The sequence below is a fragment of the Durio zibethinus genome, chromosome 22, assembly GCF_047325235.1.
Source record: "Durio zibethinus cultivar Kanyao isolate XHJ-2024 chromosome 22, ASM4732523v1, whole genome shotgun sequence".
NCBI lineage: Eukaryota > Viridiplantae > Streptophyta > Magnoliopsida > Malvales > Malvaceae > Durio > Durio zibethinus.
The window spans coordinates 10,737,624-10,757,358 of NC_143183.1; the positions used below are offsets into that span (position 1 = coordinate 10,737,624).

At 29.2% G+C, this 19,735-nt stretch overlaps 1 protein-coding gene across 1 annotated transcript; it reads left to right on the forward strand.

Annotated features, from left to right (window-relative positions):
* The first annotated feature begins 12,229 nt into the window (after positions 1-12,229).
* On the forward strand, positions 12,230-15,021 carry LOC111307314 (heavy metal-associated isoprenylated plant protein 33-like). The gene is made up of 3 exons (XM_022905325.2): positions 12,230-12,811; positions 12,914-12,989; positions 13,158-15,021. The coding sequence occupies exons 1-3, from the start codon at positions 12,782-12,784 to the stop codon at positions 14,570-14,572; spliced, it is 1,521 nt and encodes a 506-aa protein (XP_022761060.2). The 5' UTR covers positions 12,230-12,781; the 3' UTR covers positions 14,573-15,021.
* The last annotated feature ends 4,714 nt before the right edge of the window (positions 15,022-19,735 follow it).

A 19,735-nucleotide genomic window follows, 5' to 3' on the forward strand; every position in this document is an offset into this window, starting at 1 on the left:
GAAAATAAATTTAATTAAACTTATTTATATTTACTTTTAAGGCCTCTTTACTTTTAGTTTTATTTAGTCATGATGTGTCAAATTGTGAGTGCCTGATAATGTATAACCCGTATGCACTATTAGTGCATTAAATATTATCTCTTCTGCTTGCATCCCAAAAATATTTTTCATATTCAAATACTAAAAAAGCCCAAAATTCAAAACAAAATTCAATTTTTTTATTCATTACGCCCTATTCAAATATTTCATCCTTCATTCATATCTTTACACCCATTTAGTCCTTTCTTCTTCATTTTCTCCTTTAGTCAATCTCCAAAATCAAACTTTAAACCAAATTAAACCTGAAAACCATCAACCAAACCCTCAAATCACAACTTACTGACTAATCGATCTATCCAATTTTTGTATTAAAGTAAGCTTTCGTTGAATGTTAAATATTGTTTGAAATGAATTTAAGTTTGTGGTTCTTTTTTTTTTTTTTTTGTGAAATCATATATTATGCAAATGAATTTCCATAAACTAAATGGGTTTTATGGATTTTCGTTTCTGTAAGTTTAAAAGCTCTTACAATTTTTTATTGCTGTAAGCCTTTGGAAAATTAGGAAAATTCAAATCCATAAGCTCTTAAAAACTTAAGGAAATGCAAAATTGTAAGATTTTAAAACTTACAAAAATGAAAATCCGTAAGCTTTTAAAGGCTTACAAAAATGCAAACACATAAGCCTCTAAAAGTTTACAGATATTCATTTTTGTATGCAATTAAAAGCTTATGAAGATTGAAATTCATAAGCTTAGAATTAAATTCTATAAATAGTTTAAAATGTCCAAATATTGAATTGTTGTATTTGTTAGAATGAAACTGATATTTTGTACTATGTCAAAACAGACATGACATAAATGAGAGGTAGAGGCATTTGAATAAGAGACAAAGGTATTGCTAAAGATCAAGGACATATAGCAGTTGACATTAGCCCAAGTATGACTCAAAGGCATCATATTAACTCTAAAAAGAGATGTTAAGTCGAGGTCAATGATATTGAGCCAGTTGATGACCATGAAAGGGATGATATTCCCAAATCTCAACCTTTCACCCACAATGAAGAACCTACCATTCTCGAGCATCATCCAGAGAGAAGTTGAGATGATGCAGAGTAGCTTTCTCAACCTTTTCCTGAAAGCCCGATCAATACGTCTACCTTTAATAGTTTTGAATCTCACTTTCCAATACAACTATAGTATATAGTCAAGTAATCATTTGAATCATGTAATTTGTTTACTTTATCCTTGTTACTTTATGTTTGTTTAGTTAATAAGTTGATTATTGTTATTATTGTTACAAGAGTGAAAGCCGTTGAAATCGATTAATCATGGACCAAAATTATAGCAATAGCATTTAGATGATTCACACATATATCCAAGCAAATGTAGTTCAGTCATGGTTGGCTTCACTTGATTGCACCTATCATTTAACAAATAATATGATAATGTCAGCTTTTATTGGAAGGTGGTAACCTGAGATGAACACCTTTCATCTACCATTTGGAGAAATGACCATCACGTTGGATGATGTGTTTGCGATTCTTCACATGTTGATCACTTAGGCCATAATTTTAATTCATTATGTAACTATTGATGAGGCAAACACATTGTTGATCAAGTTACCTGGAGTTTATACATTCAAGGCAACAAATAAGACTAAACTTTGTCATGAATCAACTATGAGGATGTAGTGGCTGCAAGATACTTTTAAAAGTACAATGGATACATCTAATGATCATGCAGTAGAATGTGCATCTAAGACAAATTTGCTCCATTGCTAGCATGTATGTTATTCATTAACAAGAGCATGATGAAAGTACGATTGCATACTTAACCTTATTAAACAACCTCATTGCCACCTATACATATGCTTGAGGGATAGCTTGTCTAATATATTTGTATAGGTAGCTTGGTATTGCGATTAGGGCATATGTGCATCAAATTGCTGGTTATCTGACACTTCTATAGGCATATATATATGATTAGTTATAGTATATACTATAAAATTTTGATTTATTTGTTATTAAACAAACATGTGATTAATGATTACTCATGTTTTTTGTGAAGGTGTGAATTTATGAATACTTTCTATCACTGTGTCCAGTAAGTATATTGACATACATAGATGATTAACTGCGTGCTCAATAATGAAAGGCTTGTACTTATCCTAATATATTACAAGCCTTATATGAGTGATTGGATTGCTTGGCAATATCTTATATATGTTGGGAATCTTATATGGGTGCATGAAAGGAACCTTCATTGCATGATATTATATTTTTTATGAGATATATCAAGCGTGAGGCTATCATAGAGCCATATCATTCATACAGGGTTCTATGATAGTTCGACTTTGTACAAACCAATCCTTCATCTTTTTGGCCCCATCTTAAGCTGGTCAAAGTTCATTATCCAACACGTACGATGTTTTATATAGTTTTTTGAACTAGTATTGAGAGAGATAGGATAAACATGTTATGCCTATTAAGCATCCAAGGCAATAATGTCTAACACAGAGCAAGTGTTCATCGAATTATGATATTTGGTATGCATCAATTTCACACCGATAAATTCAAAATCCATAACATAGATATGGATTTCAATCTCAAATTGTACATAGTGTGCGTATTAGTGATACTATAAGTCATAACTTTATGAGTTATTGTTAATATAATTTTAACTATATATTATTGATATTGATTACCTTGTTAATGTTTTATAGCAGAGCTCAATGACATTGTCTTTTATTCAGGATATTATGTTCGATGGATTACATTAGAAAGTTGATATATGGAGAAACGCAGTTATCAGAGCACATGTATATTGTCTATATCATCAACTGTAGCTAGTAGCAATCATGTAGAATGGTTGCATCGCATTAGACATTGACCCCACAACATCATTTCAACCATTCAAACTACCTTTATTTAGTTGCTTCCCACCACCAACATCAGTGACAACCTATGCCCGCCCCTTCCTTACCATCAGCATCAACGATTTCATCACTTGTGCTCGCTTGCTCCCCATCATAGCGTTAACAATAGCATTGCCATTGCACCACAACGTGTATATATTTGATTCAAAAGGCCTAGGAAGAGGGAATAGGACATAATTATGGGTTTATGTAGGGTATTTAACGTTTACTTCAAACATAGAGCAATTTTGTATCTGTATTTAACGTTAATGGATCATCTGAGAAATAATTTATAAGAAAATTAGTTTGATTCGACTTGATTAATTATGATATTAATTATTTACTTAATTAATTTAATTATTAAATAAATTATTAATTATTAATTAATTAAAGTTATTACTTATTATAATGATATTATTCCAAAATATAGTAATAATCGATATTATAATTAATAATTTAATAATAATTGAATTTATAATTTCTTATACTAATAAATAATAATAGTTATTAAATTAATCATTAATGTTTAAGGTTAAAATATACAAAATTATTATATTATAATTTAATTAAATAATATTTTTTGTTTAAATAATATGATATAATTAATATTAAGTTAATTATAATTTATGAAATTATGATTAATTATTATCTAATTTAATTAAATAATTATTATTATACTAATTTAATTATTTATTGATATTAATAATCTAATTAATTATTATTATTAACATGGATGTGGTTAATATGGTTACGATAGATAATATATTAACAATTAAATATAAGTTCATTTTGTTATTACATTTAATTTAATAATTTATATTTTAAATATTATAAAATATATAATAATAGAGGTTTATACAAACACATTCATTTAAGAACCTGCTAAATAGAAAGAGTAATTAGTTACTTTAATAACTTCCTAAATATAAATACATTCATTAAAGAACCTGCTAAATATAAACCCACACAATTATTCTAATTCATCAATCTCTACATATAACTTAAGAGTTTTTGCTAAACATATGTGCTAAATATAACACATACAACATACACATAAATGAAAAAATGTATCAACCTCATCAATTTATGTTAATTATTTTTTGAGTGGTCATATTAGAGTTTTTGTTAAATAATAACTTGAAATCCTCGATGCGAGGTACATATGCAACTTCTCATCTTTGAGCACATTCATATCAAATTCTACACTAGTTACATGTGATTGGAGGTACTAGTGAGACTAGCTTCACTAATACCTACAAAAATACTTCTAAAATGATTTAAAAATGTGACTATTAATAATGAAACAATAAATATCAAATTTAATTACGATACTTACGTAAAGTAACAATCATTAACACATCTAATCATAATGACTCTGTACTCTAATAATATAGATGGTACACTTCTAATTGGAAGATATGTTAGATACTATTTCTAACTTATATGGACTAGTAGATAATATACAATGAGGTTATTAAATGACCCATATTAGGTAAGGTTATCCACTTAACATATGAGGCATAAGTGTTAAAATACAATAAGATTTTTAACTATCCCTTAACACGCTCTATGGATTCATACAACATCACATATTTGCCTCAATACTGATTAAGCTCATTAATTAAATCTTATTGTACCTGTGCCCAACAATCTAAACCCATTCCAAGCAATCCAACAATAAATCGAAAACCATAATGTTCATTTGTTTCAATATTAAGGGTACCCTTTATGTATGAATGTAATTTTACTAGTAAACTATCCAAATATTGTATTTTTTGCTTACCATGAGAAGATTGAACAGGAAGTTTAACTATCTATATCATCATTTTCATTGAACTAGCAGAGACTGGTGGTCATATATCATCTTGAGCTGATAACACAATCTTCTAGTTTGAAGGGTCACATCTTGTATATATATATTTGCTTTTATAGCTCTACGACCTTTTATCTTAGCCGTCTCTAGTAGTAGAACCAAAGTAATTATTTTGCATATTCAAATTTATTTGCATAAACACATCATAAGATATGAATATCCAAAACTAATATCGGTTTACTGGATATGCATATCTTGTAAGCTCTTTATGTTACTTGATATGCATAACTGAAAAACATTGTACATTACCGAATATGCATATATAGTAATATAAAATGCTTATTGGATATGTATATCTGAAAAGCAGTTTTCATTACTAGATATGCATGCCTAGTAATGTATTATTAATTTTGGATGTGAATATCTATATTCTATAATCATATTATAGAAACGTATTTTTAGAATGTGCAAATTTTTAGTTGAAATCATGACTTACCTTATCGTTTATTCTGCACTTTTCATCCCCCACTAGTTTTCTTTCCCATCTAGCTATCCATTTTGACAATGTACAAGATAATAATATTATTTTTAAAGATTTAGGTTTTTGGGATGTATGAAGCATGTATGATGCAAAGAAAAAGAGAAAAAGAATTAGAGAAATATAAAAGGGTGTCCGTAGTAAAAGATAATTTACTAAAAGATAATTAAGTAATTTAAGTAATTTCATTTAAGGATATTTTTGTAATAAAAAATATAAGGTGTGAAAAGAAGTTTTTAGGGTGTATTTAAAAGCATTGAAATAAAATTTCCACAGAAGGATGAATAACAAATTGGACAAAAAGGGTATAGTGCAATTGAAAATTACATAATCTTACTAGCCTAGTTTGCCCAACATTTATCCAATCCAGTTGAAAATTCAAATCACACCATACTATAGGTACGACTAAATCCAAATGGCCCATAGCTTAGAATTACAAAGACAAAGCAAAGATTCTCCAAAGCTTGGTTTTACTTTTAGATAGTGTTTGATATGTGATGACCACTCAAAAATTATGGTAATTTATATATGGTGATTAGATTACCATGTTTGCTGATCATTTAGTGATTCTACTTGACAGTGATCTTAAATCATCAAGAGTGATCAGACCACTGCCTTGGAAGGTAATTTATTTCCCTTCCAAAGGAATGAAAAACTTTTATTATCGATATGAAGTGATATATAAAATTAACAATAGTCAATATTATCCATTTAATATGTAAATTAAAATTTTATTTCTTCTCAATATTAAATTAAATTTATTTTATATTACAAATTTTTATATTTTCTAACTAATATTTATTATAACAAGTTCAAAAATAATTTATGTGCTTTCTTTTAATTTTTTTATATTTTTATTATAATATAATCCTTTGATTTTAATAGATTAGTTTTATATTCTAATTCAAATATTTTTTACATAATTTATGCTATAAAAAATAGTTTATCCATCAATAAATATATTTTTTCATTTAATAATTTAATTATATTTTATTATAAAGCACATAAAATATTACTAATATTTTACAAATTATTACATTTAAACAACATTAAAATCAACTTGTGTAATTATTACAATATGCATAGTTATTTTTTATTTTCAAATAAAATAATATTTAATTTTTAGTAATACCAAACACGATTATCTTTAATTTGTAAGTATTAATAATTGTTAATCATATAAAATAGTTTTAATTTACGAGTGATAAGATTATTTTAATTATAAGATCACTTTGATAATTAAATTACTATGATAATTTTGAAAATGATATCAAATACTATATTAGAAATGTTTACTTTGATGATGAATAGGCATCTCTGCTGATCATATTTGCATGTTATTGAAACTCTTTTTTGGATATTTGGTGCTGCAGATGGAAGGATAAATGATATGAAATGTGCTAATCATATTAAGAAAAGCATATTAAAAGCCTAATTAGTAAAGGAAAATGGAATATTTATTAAGAAAATCAAAATATGTAAATATATTTATTATTATTGCAAATAATGTCAATTGCTAAATGAAGTTCTATATCTACACTATATATTTAAACTATATCTTAATGGATTAGTGGCTTTACCCTTTTCAATATTATAAATTACCAATTTATTGTATCTAAAATTTACCATTTTACTCTTTAATTAAATAAAAAATAAATTAAAATGTAAATAATTAAAAAAATAGATCTGCAAAAATCCAGATCTACAAAAAAAAAAAAAAAAATAGATTTATAAATTTTTTGTATGTCAAATCCAATAATTTTTCTTAATATGAAATATAAACCACCAACATTCACACCGCCGCATCATCTAAACAATCAATTCAAAACTCAACCACCGCAAACCCAGTCCTATCAATTAACAAAAAACACAAAGAAAGAAAACAAAGAAAATCACAAGCCTCGTTGAAGAAGCCACACAAACAAAAAAACAAAAACAAAAAGAAGCATAAAAAACAACTTGGAAATAGCAAAACAAATGGGGGAGTTTCGATTGTGGGAAGATTTAGGAGGTTTCGGGACTTGAAAATTAGATGAAAAGAAGACCAAGGGATAAGGTTATAATATAGTAGGAAATGAGGTATTTGGAGCGGCCGAGACAGATGTTTTGGAAGTTTATAGGCAGTGACTTGGGCTGTAGATCTAGACTTTTAAGAATTGATTTTGGAAAATCTTAACTTGGATCGGTGACGAAGAGGTTGCGGAGGGTCCGTGGTGAGACTTTAGGTTGGAAATGACTCCGACACCAATGGAGGAAAACGGCCAACGTGACAGTTTTCAGCAATTGAAAATCGCCTAGAAAGAGAAGTTTGATTTAGTGAGAGAGAGGAAAGAGAAAAATTAAAAAAAAAAACTTGTTTTCAAACAACACCAAATGGTGCAATTAGAAAAAAATACCCTGCACGGAAGCGCAAGCTAAGCTTACGAATTAAATAATTTATTAACAATAGAAGTGTTCATCTGTCGTTGAGTCGGATCGAATGAGACCTAATTGTCACTCTTAAAGCTTAGTTTAACGTTCAGTCCGGTTTGTCATTTAGGTCTTACTATTTAAAATAATATTAAAAAATTATTTCTGTAGATTCTGTATTTCTCAACCCAATTGACTGGCAGTTGATCACACTCATGAATCATGATTTATTAATTCAGTTCATGTAAAACTGAATGAGGTCACAAATTTGAACCCCACGAAAATTTTCATTCTATGAGAAGTGCATGGGCAAGGATGTAATGGACAAATCTCTCTTCTAAGCTCTAATTAAGCATGAGATTTGAGCACCTGTCAACACAACTAATGTCATCAGCATGAACCAACTGTGTCCTCTGGCACAAATCAATTACAGTTATATTCATTCATGTGATAATAGCTTTGTGTGAAAGCCAGAATTTTCTGCAGAAAAGATTGCTTGATGTGGGGAATGTTACGGAATGATGTGATATTGATACACCTAGAAATTGCCGCATAACCTGTAACTCTGTTTTTAAACTGTGCAGGTTGCTTTTGATTTTCCCACTGTTTGTTCCACTTGAATTTAACATCTAAGAAAGCTACAAGAAAACGTAACTACGAAAAGCAATTCTGGGTTTTGCAAAATGGCAATCGACATCAATGAAAAGTCATCGAAGCTTTTGGTATTTTGATTTGTAGCATTAATTTTTGCCTTTTTGGATTTTCAACAGTCACACCTCCGTTTGAAGGTACAACTGTTCCAACAGTAAATGGAGTTTCCAGGTCTCCCTTAGTAGTCAGAACACTTATTAAACATCTCCATCTCCAATTATTATTTTTCCACACTCAACACCCAAACAATCTATAGAGCTAGAACGAAGGGGAAGATTTTATTGGACCATGTGTGAATGCATCACCATCTGCTAAACCATGTGGTGTTCATGTGAATCCCCTGGTTATAAATGGCAATCACCTAGCTAGGTTGCCCTAAGCATTCCCTTTAAGAACCACAGACAAATTATGCAATGTCATGTTCAAAACTTGTTGGCACTTCCTTTAATGTTTTCAGAACCTGTTAGAAAATTTGAATCTGACTTTGGGGACCGATTCTTTTTACCTGGACTACTTGTAAACATTTGACAGACAAAACTATTATGTTTGCAAATGTTTTTAACCATGGAATACCAAAGAATCATATCAATATATGCAGTGAATCAGGCTAAAGTTCAAGAGTAAAGAAAATCGTCTCATTAGGTGTTTTGTCACGATTAAAATGCCCTTTTACAAGTAAAGTGACATCTTCATAGGAAGGGAAAGAAAACAGAAAGACAAAAAAGCACGAGGGTTTCATCAAGGTTTCAGGCTTTTGAGAAAAACATCTATAATTTGCGTAAAAAAGAAGGGTTCAAAGTTAGAGAAAATAGGCCTACAAACGTGATTTATCTTCCATCATTGGGCTAGTTTTCGTGTAGCTTTCTTTCTTTACCTAATTGCTGCTAAAGTAAGCCATGATTAAACCATTAAGCCGACCACAGACCTCTGCCCACCTCCTTTTCAGAACTCCATAACTACAAGCTAACAACCAAGAAATGGGAGAAGAAAAGTAGAGCTAACAGTTGTAATCCTGGATGCTTGTATTAAAGGTATAGCAAGGAGGATATTTGAAAGCACATGATATTGATTGAATGGAAGTGCCAAACGCAGAACAAATGGTCTTATGTAAGCGATATATGGAAGGCTGGATTCTTCTCCAAATATATCAATATTTTCCCTCATACAATGAATAATGCTCTCTCATTGCCCTAACTTTTTGCCATGTTAGGCAATTTTACCCTTTTTGAAAAAAATTGCTACTATTTCATAGTAACTGCAGACTGCAACTTGAACTGTATAATTTAACTGAGGCTTTGATTTGGCAATGGAGAAGATAAGAGAAATAGAAACTTCATGGATTAGAGAATATGAGCTTTCTCCTCTGGCTGCTTAACCCCCTAATGGCTTTCAAACCTGAATTCGTTTATTTCTTCTATTTTTTTTTCCTTTATAACTCGGTGAGAGACATATCAAATTTTATCTAAATTTAATCCTCTTCTAAATGATTTTAAGAGTATACTCACTATACAAGTCCAATGCATACGGGATTTTACTTTCGAAATGCTTACCATAAAGATTGAACCTTAATTTACAAGGAAAGAAAATTCCTATTTTTATCTACTAGACTAACCCCTTTGTGTTGCTTTTTTATTTTATTTTATTTTATTTCTACTATGTTTTAGTAGAAAAACCATTTAGTAAAGTTTGCATGTCTTTTTTGCCCTTGAATTTTTAGCATAAATCAGGCATGTGATCATTAGTTTGAATTTCCTTCTTACACCATGCCTTCCAACAAGGAAAAGGAGGCTTAATCTCCTACCTTTTAAAAAAGGAAAGTAAAAGCAATAGCATTGTCAATAATTTAGTTGGTATGTAGTATTTTAGTATGGTTAATGTAAAGAATTTAAGATTAGATCCCACCTTCAGCAAAATTGAGATGAATAAAGGAGAAAGATGACCGTTTTGTGTGATCAGGCTAATCAAACCCAAAAAAAATAAAAAATAAATAAATAAAGCTTTTATATACAACTGATCATTGCAGGAAAAAAAATGATTGTAGTAGTACTCATGTAAAGAGGCATGCCTAGTCTAGACACTTGGATGACTATTCTTTTCTTTTTCCAATATTAACCATAGTCTTTTTAATAGAGCTTTTCAAGGATTTTTTGCAGTTTGAAATTACTACAATTAGATTTTAGTTCATGCATTTACTGCCAAAGATTAATGGTCAACTACTCTTTTACCAACTGTTTTTTATCTACATAAATTGATTAGTTGAAACACATTATCTACATTTCTTGCAAAACCATTGATTTAAATAAATACTTCTTCAATTTCTCCATCACTTCAAATATAAGTAAAGATGATCATTTCATCTCTTAATATATACTCTGAATGTTATCATTTTATTTAGATAAATTCAAATAATTTTATTTTATCTAAATAAACTTTTAATTTTTACTTTACATTTAAATAAATTTTTAAATTTTAATTTGTATCCAAATAAACTTTTATCTTTTAATATATATATATGTAAAAAAAAACCTTTAACATAAATCAAAATTTTTTTAAACTAAGACCGTACTTGAATACAAATCAAAAAATAAGAATTTATTCGGATACAATAAAAATATAAAAATATATTTAAATAAAATAATAAAGTTCAAAGATTCTTTTAATATTTTTACCAAAATAAATTCAGACATAATTTTGGGACTCAACTGTTTTTCCTGTACATTCATTGTCTTGATGTGAGACATATCTTAATTGTTCCTAAATTTCAGAGGCAATACAAGGGAAAAAAGAGAATAGTTTCAACGATTAATATGTATCTTATATAGATGAAATAAATGAGTACCAGAAGCCTATTATTAAGGACAGAAGTATAATAAAATTTAACAAAAATGCAGGTGATGAATCAATATTTTTCCATGACTACTGATTCCAATTCAATTTGCAAGAAAAATGAAGAATTTGTAAGACTCAATAGGTGAATCTGGAACCTCATAATGAGCAGCTACGCCTATCATTCATTAAATTTGTTAATCCAACTTTGTAGTTTGGAAATAACATGAATCTCAGAAGAAAATAATATTGTGTATATTAGACCCAATGTTCATTTAATTTTCATGAAAAAAGGCAAAATTAATTGACAGACGATGGAAAATCTCAATGAATCAATGTTCTTATTAATTCAGAATAAAAAGTCGTTGAGTGCAACAAAACCATTTTCCTCACTCAAACCAAGCAGTCACTTTTCTTATGAAAAAGCTTGTCCAAAGTTAAAAGACAAAGGACCGAATGAAACTGTGTTTGGGTTCAAAGGGTCCATGAAGCAAAGTATAGTGGGTGTGTTGGGCAAGTTTTTGAGCCAGCCCGATACCCCAGAGGGGTATAGGGGTAATAGATGGTGGATAGGCAAATGTGGAAATGTAGCGGAAACAGTGTGTAAAAGCTTTTTTTATAAAAAAAAAAAAAAAAAGATAACAGTAATTTTCATAATGCTAACCCCATGGCCCTTTTAATGGCATTATTCATTGTACCACACCAAATTCGGGAGAGGAAATCTGACAAGAGTTTATTCACATCTGCTCATAATAATTATCAAAGGATTAAAAAACAATTCTCTCTCTCCATCACCATTTATTATTAATCATACCAAAATCCAAACCCCCGCTCAAAAAAAACAAAAGGGTAAAAAAGGTTACCAGAGAACACAGAAGCCAAAGCCAAGTCCAATAAAAATCAGACAAACTTTTTTTTTTAAATCTGAACTTTCAAGGCAAGCCAAAACCCAATTGGCCAAGCTAATTAGCCATGGCTAATAGGGTTAAAAGAACAAAAGCCATCAATTATTTATACAAGTTTCGCACACAAATCTGATAATGCCACTGCTACTTACTGTCATTGAAAGTGTTTAGAAAAGCCATGTACGTAACCAGCTAGTGTATCAACATATAAAGGTCCAAAAGATTTTGTGAAGCCTTGCCAGCACTCACTTCCTTTGCCAGTCTTTGCAGCATCTCTTTCTTTGCTTTCCCTTGCTTAATATATATCTCTCTCTTGCCCTGAAATAGAGGCAGCAGGGTTACCTGAGAAGTTTTAATATGTACCCAACGCCTGTGGATATCTATCTCTTTCTCTCTCTTTCTTCAAAACTGAACCTTTCTTGTTTCTTTGTCGTGTATCACAAAAGTTTTTCTTGGGTTTAGAAAGAGAGAAAATATAGCTGAGGGCACGCCACCATTCACTTTTGCTGTTAGAAACCAACCAAAAGAAAGAACAAAGACTAACCCCTTTGTGGGGATTCGTTGTAAACTCATCTTCTTCTCTTTTTTTTCTTCAGATCTATTTCCAGCCCCCCCTTTTGTCCTTTCTCTCTGTTTTCACTATTCTACTCTTCTGTTTGTTATTTTTGAGCATAAGAGGGAAAAAAATGAGTAAAGAGGAGTTTATGAAAATCCAGGTATTAACTCTCTTTCTCTTTCATTTGTTTTGCTTGCTTCAAGTTTGTACCTTTACTTCATTTCCACTCAATCTTTCTTGACTGTTGTTTTCTTCTTTGCAGACGTGTATTCTCAAAGTCAACATACACTGTGACGGATGCAAGCACAACGTGAAGAAAATCTTGCAAAAAATTGATGGTATTTCTTCTAAAAAATTTGGTCCTTTTTCCCTAATTTTTGCACCGTGCTGAGAAACATAGTATCCTGAAGAACTGTTCATTTGTTTTCATTTCTTGGATTTGCTAGTCCGTTTCTTTGTTGTGTTTCTCCAATTTTAGAGCTCTTGGGCTGTTTTGTTTTTGGCAGGGGTTTACAAAACCAGCATAGATTCTGAGCAAGGGAGGGTAACAGTCTCAGGAAATGTAGACCCAGCTGTTCTCATCAAGAAGCTTGCAAAATCAGGGAAACATGCAGAGCTCTGGGGAGCTCCAAAAGCAAATAAAAACAACCAAAATCACCTTGCCAACCAGTTCAAGAACATGCAGCTAGATAATGGCAAAGGTGGGAACAACAACAATAACAAAGGAGGCCAAAAAGGTAACAACAACAACAATAACCAGCCCAAAGAAGGCCAGCCAACCCCTCAACAGCTGCAGCAACTTCAACAGTTTCAGCTTCAGCAGCAACTTCATCAATTGAAACGGTTACAAGATCTGAAGCTACCGCAATTGACAGACATGAAGATGCCTCCTAATGACAACAACAATCAGAAAGCTACCAAGTTTGCTGAAGAGGAAGATTTTAGTGACGATGATTATGATGATGACTTGGATGATGATTATGATCTTGATGATGATGAATATGATGATGAGTTGGATGATCCTCACCATCCTCTTAACAAGATGAAGCCCGTGATTGGAAATGGTCCCAAAGGAGTGCCCAACATGATGCTGAATGGCATGATGAATGGTAATCATCCTCATCTCATGAATGACCAAAAGGCTGGCCAAAATGGTGCTGTAAATGGTGGAGGCAATGGTAAAAAAGGAGGTAATGGTGGAGGTGGTGGCAACGCTCTGCCCGTTCAGGTTCTTACTGGCTCTAGTAACGACGGTAAAAATGGAAAAGGAGGTAAAAAAGGTGGTGGTGGTGGTTGTGGAGGAAATAATAATGGGGGAAATCAAAATCAAGGTGGTGGTGGTAAAAACGTAGGTAAAAATGGCGGTGGTTTACCTCAGGAAGTAAAAGCTGGTAACAGTGGTGGTGGGGGAAACAAGAATGGTGTTGCAAATGGTAGCAATGGGGGTAAAAAGGGAAATAATGGCGCTCCCAATGGTATTAATGATGGGTTCCCGAACATGGGTGCCCTCGATGGTGGTAACACGGGTCATCAGATGGGTAATGTGAACATGGCTATGGCCCAAATGGGCAACTTACCTATGAGCCAAATGGGTAACATCACTGCAGTCCAAGGCTTACCGGCATCTACTATAAACGGTGTTGGTGGTGGTGGTGTTGGCGGCCGATACTTCCAAGGGGCTGGTCCGGATGTAATGGCCGGCAACCCATACCATCAACAACAGTATTTGGCAGCTATGATGAACCATCAACGTGCAATGGCAGGAAATGAGAGTTTTCAGCCCATGATGTATGCTAGACCATCCCCAGCAATCAATTACATGCCCCCGTATCCGTATCCGTACCCCTACCCACCGCTTCAACCCGACCCGTATACCCACTTTTTTAGTGATGAGAACACCTCAAGTTGCAATGTGATGTGAGGATTTGGATTTGGGTTGAAAGTTTGATTAGGATTTGAACGTGGTGGCAACAATAGCGTTCGGTTATAGATGAAGAACTAAAAGTTTGATGCCATAATATAATAGTTTAATTTTCCCCGACTCTTTTATTACTTAGTCCTTTTTAATTTTTAATTTTTTTATTTAAGTGGAGTTTGAGTTTCAATTATTATAGGGTATTTATAGATATATTATATTAAAGTGTTTAGGGAGAGAGGATGATGAGATGTAACTGGGAATTAGTGTTGGGCATTTCCCTTTTTATGAGAATGTTTATATTTTGCAAAACAAATAAGATAAAAAAGAGGATGAAATGGGATGTTAACCAAAAATGCCCATCTCTCTCTCTCTCTCTCTCCCGAGATGTAAGCGTTGTCTAGGTGTCTAGTCTTTTCAATGAAGCGTTGTCCCGGTGTCTAGTCTTATCATCAGGGAAACAGTATCCCTCTGTTTATAAAAAAAATATATAAGAAACTCTTTTTCTTTTTTTTTTAAAGGATGGGTCCCGATCTTCCAAATCCGATGAGTTGGATTTGTCACATACATGATGCTCATGATGAGAGGAGAATCATCGCATAACGTTAATAAAAAAAACTCCATCCATCGGTCGAATCACAGACAGTGATTGATGTTTATGGGGGACAACGCCAATGGCCAAACCCCTTTTCTTTTGAGGCTTTACTCTAAATTATGATTTACTCCCTGTTTTCTGCTGAAGCTTCTGCCTTTCCCATGTTTCTAACCCAGAACATTACACCTGACGAATTTCTTGAACTTCACTAAAATAATAAATTCTCTATTTTTGATCAAATATAATTATGATATGAACTTTTATTATAATAAAGCATTATATTTTTATTTTTAATAATTAAAAGGATGAATGTCACAAATAATTTGTGAATTGAAATAAAATATTTTCTGTGATATTTAAATTATATAAAATTTTAATATAATATTTTAATTATAAATATATTAATTAATATAATATTCACTTTTAATTTATTAATTTTAAATGATGGTAAATAGTATTAGAGTCTTTCATGTATCAAATTAATTTTTTAATTTGAATATTATATTAAAAATTTTTTAAATTCAAATATAATGTTGAATATTTTCATTATAGTTTGAAAGTTATTGATGACATTTTCTTGCATCAAAATTTAATTTTTGACAATTTCAAATATAAAAATTATAAATTTTTATTTTATTAGAATTATTGTTTGACAGTACATAATATTTCATATTTTGTTAAAATCTTGTTTATTAATTGATGTGATTTATAAAAGATAATTATGTGAATTTATTTGAGTGAACTAGATGATAAATATTTGAAAGCATTTTGAAAATTATAACAAATGATTTTTTTTAGAAACGAGATAAGACAAAAAAAAAAAAAAAAGAATTATGTGTGATGAAATTTGGATTCAAATATATTGAATATTACATTATAAGAGTAATTGCATGAATCAATTAAATTTTATTTTTATTTTTAATATTTAATTGGTATGGTACAATTATAATAAAATTTAAATTTAAATCTTTATTCTACAAAATAAAAGATGAAATGCTTATTTTTATTTTATATAAATGAAAATAGTTAGAGTATTATTTCAATAACTTATTATCTCAAAGGTTTATTATGAAAAGATTTAGATGGAGCTTGGTCTAATAAGATTTTTAGGTATTTTATTTTTAAAAAAATATCAAAACTTGAAGATAGAGGAATAAGTTATACGTAAATTTAAATTTTATACTTAAAAAATATTTTTTTTAAAAATAATTATATGAACTAATTAAGTTAAATTCTAAATTATGATTTTTAAGGCGTTTAGAGAACCAAAATTTATGTTTATGCAATTTACTTATGCCAAACTTTAAGATAATGTTTAGTATCATTTTTAAAATTATCATGGTAATGTAAACACCTAGGTGATCTTATTTAGTTAATAATCATTAATTTATATGAATTAAATATCACTATATTTAGTATTACTAAAAATAAAATATTATTTTATTTAAAAGTTAAAAAATAACCATCTTTATTCTAATAGTTATATAAGTAAATGATTTAAATGTTATTTAAAGAAAATAATTTATAAAACAAAGTAATATTTTATTTATTTTATAATAAATAAAATTAAATTATCAAATTAATAAATATACTTATTTATTAAGTAAATTAATTTTTGTAATAGAAATTATGTAAAAAAAATTTCAATTAGAAAATAAAACTAATCTATTAAAATCATAATAAAAAAAAAACATTATATTATATATAAAATATTATAAAAAAATTAGAAAATACATAAATTATTTTTAAACTTATTACAATGAATATTAATTTGAAAATATAAAAATTTATAATATAAAATAAATATAATTTTAAAAGGAATCAAAATTGTAATTTAGGTATTAAATGAATAATATTATCTATTATTAATTTTACATATTATTTTACTTTGATGATAAAATTTTTTTATTCTTTTGAATGAAAATTAAATCACCTTCAAAGATATTTATTTGATCACTTTTTGTGATCTAAGATTACTATCACACAAAATCATCAAATATTTACCACATATAATAATCAAATTACTATATATAAATCATCGTAGTTATAAAAATGATCATTTTATACGAAATGCTACCTAAGCGTCTTTCAAGCAAGGGTTTTTTGTTCCTTGGAGAGCATTTAATGTGGGATTGCTCGAGATCCAAAATTTTGTTGACCCTGTTTGGCTACAATGTTGGGTAGCATTCCAGAACTCACTCCTTACCTTTTTGATCTTGCCGTTCTTTACGTTTAAGACGTGCATTGATGTAGTCTCCTCTACAATTGTCCTACAGTCCTACAATACCATTTTCATCACCAATCAAATTCAACGTGCATTCACAGACTCACTTCCTCTACAATTCTCCTAGCACTCCACTTTCATCCCCATCGGTTTCAATTTTAAGATTTATCCAATTATAGATGAAAGAAAAATTTTACTAGGAAACTACTAATAAATAGAGAGAATTGTTGACTCTAAAATGTATTGACCTTTTTGCTTTATACAACTAAAAAATTAAAATTTTTTATGATAAAGTTACCCTTAAATGAATTACCACATTATTCATTTTGAAATTACTTTTGAATCTTTTAATCATACACTTTATTTTTCTTATTTCAATCTTATCTCATAAACTTCAAACTTCATCTTCTCCATCTACAAAAACTTAAATCAATATTGAGTCTTTTAAGTTAGAGTACGCCGACAATGAAAGCAGAATGTGAAAACAAAAATCTTTGGTAACAAAGACTGCAGGTGAACCAATCAAGTATCTGTGATTTTAGGTGAAATTTCAAATATGTATTTTCAGATGCTTAAGTAATTTACTAAAACAAAATTTCATATATATATAGATAATTTTTAAAAGTGCACATCCATGCATTTTCATAAGTATTGTTTATTTTACATGCGAAAATATATATTCAAAAAATTTTAACATTTTTGAAATTACATAGTTATAAATTTTTTAATTTATTAGATATGTATTTTCGAAAAGTTCCAGCCTTTTCATATATTCATTTTTTAAAGTGTTAAAAATATTTGAAATATACATTTTTGGATAGATTAAAAACATTTCGAACATACATTTCCAAAAATGTTAGAAATGTAAATATTGTTATTATTCAATGAGTTGTCTTAAGTAATTTTCTTTAAAGTGTGTTTGAAATTAGATTGTATTTAGCATTGGATTGTAAAAAATAAAAAATGATTGCAAATACAATTTTCATATATTATTATTATTTCGTATATAAATGAAAATTTTAAATTTTACCAATAGAATCAACAATTGCTGTTTTTTTTTTTATTATATTTATTTATTAATCTCTTCAATATATTTTTAAATATTTGTCATAATTTTTATCCAATTTAACATTTTTTGTTTTACTTGAGGTTGTTATAATTTAAACATTGATTATTGAAATTAAGAATTTAACATGTTACCAATAGATAACACGATTGTTGGTAATATTTTTTATTTTACTAATACAATTTGTCTAATGAAAAAGTTTTTTCAACTAAGTGTTATTCATGCAAGAGGAAACGTGGATGGAAAATAAATAAAAATGTCAATCTTATCCATAACTGATGAAAAATTTAATTTTTTACCCGAATAAGATAGGAGTGAGTATTACATTATGAGGATAGATATGAGTATTATATCGTGAGGATAGGTGCGGATATGATTTTAGAATTTTTATCGAGTAGGGATGTGTGGATGGATAAAATAGCACCAGCTCTAAAACATAGGTAGGGATAAGCTTGACATGAAAGCGACATAAACTAATATATTTTTCTTTTTCCAATTAAAAAATTTTTTTTTTTATATTATCATTGCGTTAGAATTTTGGTTTAGTGGTAAAAAATTTTAATGAAAAATGTGAAATAAAATGCAACAATTGATTAGTAACTTTATTTTTCTTTTCTTTAATCTCTTATATTTTTAAGATGAAATAAATTATTTTATTTGAGATTATACGTTTGTTTATAACTTAACCCAAATTCATTTGACTTTTTTAAATTATGAAAAAGATGACATTTTTTATTTGTATTTGTTGTGACTTTTTTCACTTTTAAAATTTGTTTATGAGAAATTCGTAAGTTGTTAAAAAGGTGTTCATATTATCAATCTTGTTAAAGTAGGTTATCTCATATCTAATTGATTTTTAATATCATATATTCTTATACTCAGGTTGAGTCCGTTCACTTACTACCAATTGATTTTAGGTTAGATGCTTAACATGATATCAGAATCAAAAAAAAATTTTGTTGTCTTTTCCTAATTTATCGCGTGGAAGGCTTTTTTCATCTGTGCCTATATGTGATAGAGGCATATTAAAGTGAATTATCCCACATCTAATGGATTTTTAATATCTTGTAGTTTTATATTTAGGTTGAACCCCTTCACTTATTGTCAATTGGTTTTAAGTTTGATGTTTAGCAAATCTTGCTTGATTTGGATTTTGATTAAGGGTTCAAAAACAAATTTTTTTATATATATATTTGGAGTATATTTTGATCCAAAATCACATAGTTACGATGGAAAAAGGGAGGTTGCCCTCTTGGAATTGATAGGTTGGTCTGCAGTATTCTA